This window comes from Penaeus vannamei, chromosome 20 (genome assembly GCF_042767895.1).
Source record: "Penaeus vannamei isolate JL-2024 chromosome 20, ASM4276789v1, whole genome shotgun sequence".
In the NCBI taxonomy this organism is placed as follows: Eukaryota; Metazoa; Arthropoda; class Malacostraca; order Decapoda; family Penaeidae; genus Penaeus; species Penaeus vannamei.
Genome location: NC_091568.1, coordinates 41,497,025 through 41,499,524, shown reverse-complemented (window position 1 = coordinate 41,499,524; position 2,500 = coordinate 41,497,025). Strand labels below are relative to the sequence as shown.

General features: G+C 40.8%; 1 protein-coding gene across 1 annotated transcript in view; it reads right to left on the bottom strand.

The window, feature by feature from the left end:
* The window catches only part of Flo2 (flotillin-2), a gene marked incomplete at its 5' end in the record, with an annotated part of 19,488 nt that extends 19,283 nt beyond the window's left edge, over positions 1–205 (bottom strand). The window contains 1 exon segment of the mRNA XM_070135559.1: positions 111–205. Coding sequence (XP_069991660.1) covers positions 111–205 — 95 coding nt within the window.
* Positions 206–2,500: the final 2,295 nt, after the last annotated feature.

Here is a 2,500-nt window from a genome sequence, read left to right as displayed (position 1 = left end):
ACCAACAGCAGAGAATAAACAGACAGACAGACAAGACAAAATAAACAAACAAAAAAACCCACTCAGACCGCCCCACGCATACACAACTACCCCCCCCCCCTAGCACCTACCTCGAGGGAGAGGCGCTGCACGTCGGTCACGAACCACCACGCCCACGCCCATCCTCCGACGATGGTCTTCTTGGACGTGGCGCCGCAGCAGCCACCTGGGGAGAGAGGGACACGGGGTTACGGGAATGGCTTCATATCCATCACCATTTTTGAGGTTGTTACTATCGGTATCAATCACTATCGCCGTCGTCATTGTCACCGTCATCGTCATTGTCATTCATCGTCATTGTCATTCATCGTCATTGTCATTATCACCAGTGTCATCATCGTCATTGTCATTCATCGTCATTGTCTTTCATCGTCAACGTCATTATCACCATCGTCATCGTCGTCATTGTCGCCGTCACCGTCATCGTCATTGTCATTCATCGTCAACGTCATTATCACCATTGTCATCATCGTCATTGTCACCGTCATCGTCATTGTCATTCATCGTCATTGTCATTCATCGTCATTGTCATTCATCGTCAACGTCATTATCACCATTGTCACCATCGCCATGGTCACCGTCATCGTCATTGTCATTCATCGTTAACGTCACTATCACCATCGTCATCACCGTCACTGTCATCGTCATCGTCATTGTCATACCAACTGTCATCGTCATCGTATCACCATCATCACTGCCATCCCCACTGCCTTCGTCCCCCATTATCATCACCCCAAGAGCCAAACCTGCCAGGATTTTAATTCCAATTTCACAAGCCTTTCCCCATCACGGAATCCAAATGCAAAACCCAAACGCAACATCAAGGCACCATATATTACAGAATCCAGAAATTTAAGTGGCATGAAAAAACGGACCCCCCCCCCCTAAGGAAAAAAAAAACTACATGTTCCCTCCACAAAAAAAAATGAAACGAAACCACATTTTCCCTCTACAAAAAAAAAAAAAAAAAAAAAAAAAAACGGAACTACATATACCTTCCACGAAAAAGGAAAAAAAACGAAACAAACATTTTCCTTCTAAAAAGAATGAAAAAAACGAACCACATCCCCTCTAAAAAAAAGGGGGGGGGGGAAACGAACCATATTTCCCCTCCACAAAATAGGAAAAAACATGCCCCCTTAAAAAAAAATGACATTTTCGCTCCACAAAATAGGAAAAAACATGCCCCCTTAAAAAAAAAAATGACATTTTCGCTCCACATTAAAGGAAAAAGACAACTCTGCTCCACCCACTCCAGTGCAACGAGTCATTTCAAAATGTTCTTTCCACTAATAGCAAGAAAAAAAGATGAAAAAGGAGAGAGGGAAAAAATCATAATGACGACCCCTTTCTTCCTTTGTTTCGCTTCATCTCGTCTTTTGTTCTCTCAATCGCCGTTCACCGCGGCAGTCTGCTCTTATTGTCTCCTTCTCTCTTTCTTTATTATCATCGTCATTGTCGTTAGTAGTAATAGTAGTAGTAGTAGTAGTAGTAGTAGTAGTAGTAGTAGTAGTAGTAGTAGTAGTAGTAGTAGTAGTAGTAGTAGTAGTAGTAGTAGTAGTATCATCATTATCTTTATCATAATCATTAACATTGACATTAACATTGTCATCATCATCATCATTATCATTATCATAATCATTAACATTATCATTGACATTAACATTGACATTATCACCATCATCACCATCAACATCATCCATCATCTTTAGTAACATCCATACTATCATCTTCAGCATCATTAGTATCATTATCATAATCATTATCATCACCATTTGTACAATCATTATCATCAATATCATAGTTCTCCGCCCGACATTTTTTGCAACCGTCTTCCGCCAAAATCTGTTACTCTTTGAAGGGATTCCAAAACACGCTGTCAGTTGCAGAATACTGAACGAAATTGGTAGTTCCTGGAAAAATATATATTAATAATAATAAATCAATAATAGACATAGACCACAGGCAAATTGAGAAATGGCGAGAGACAGAATTACAACAGACTGTAAAACGACATCTTTACTCCCATGTAATTTTGATCGTTTGACCATCGGATCCTGCGTTTCTTCTCTCGTTCGGCCATCGACGCAAAACAAACCCAAAGCCCCTTTAAATAACCACTGCATCGTAAGTACTTTCAACCACCAGATGGCAGGCAGGGAAGGTAAACAACACAGAAATGACGGCCCTTTTTTCTTTTCTTTTATTCAAAGTTCATTATTTTTTTCCACTCGGACTTTGTGGGCAATGGCGCGGGATATAATGTATCCATAATAGATCATTCCTTATCCTTTCCATCCCTCCGAATTCTTTCTCGTGACTGCATGATGCTTGAATTTTGCCTCCGCCCCTTCTACCTTGAAATGAGTCATGAAAAAGAAGTTGAACTTGATGACAAGCCTCACCTCGTGTTTTCGTATTCGTCAGTCGTCATCCTATAATGGACAGAGGATCCATCTCG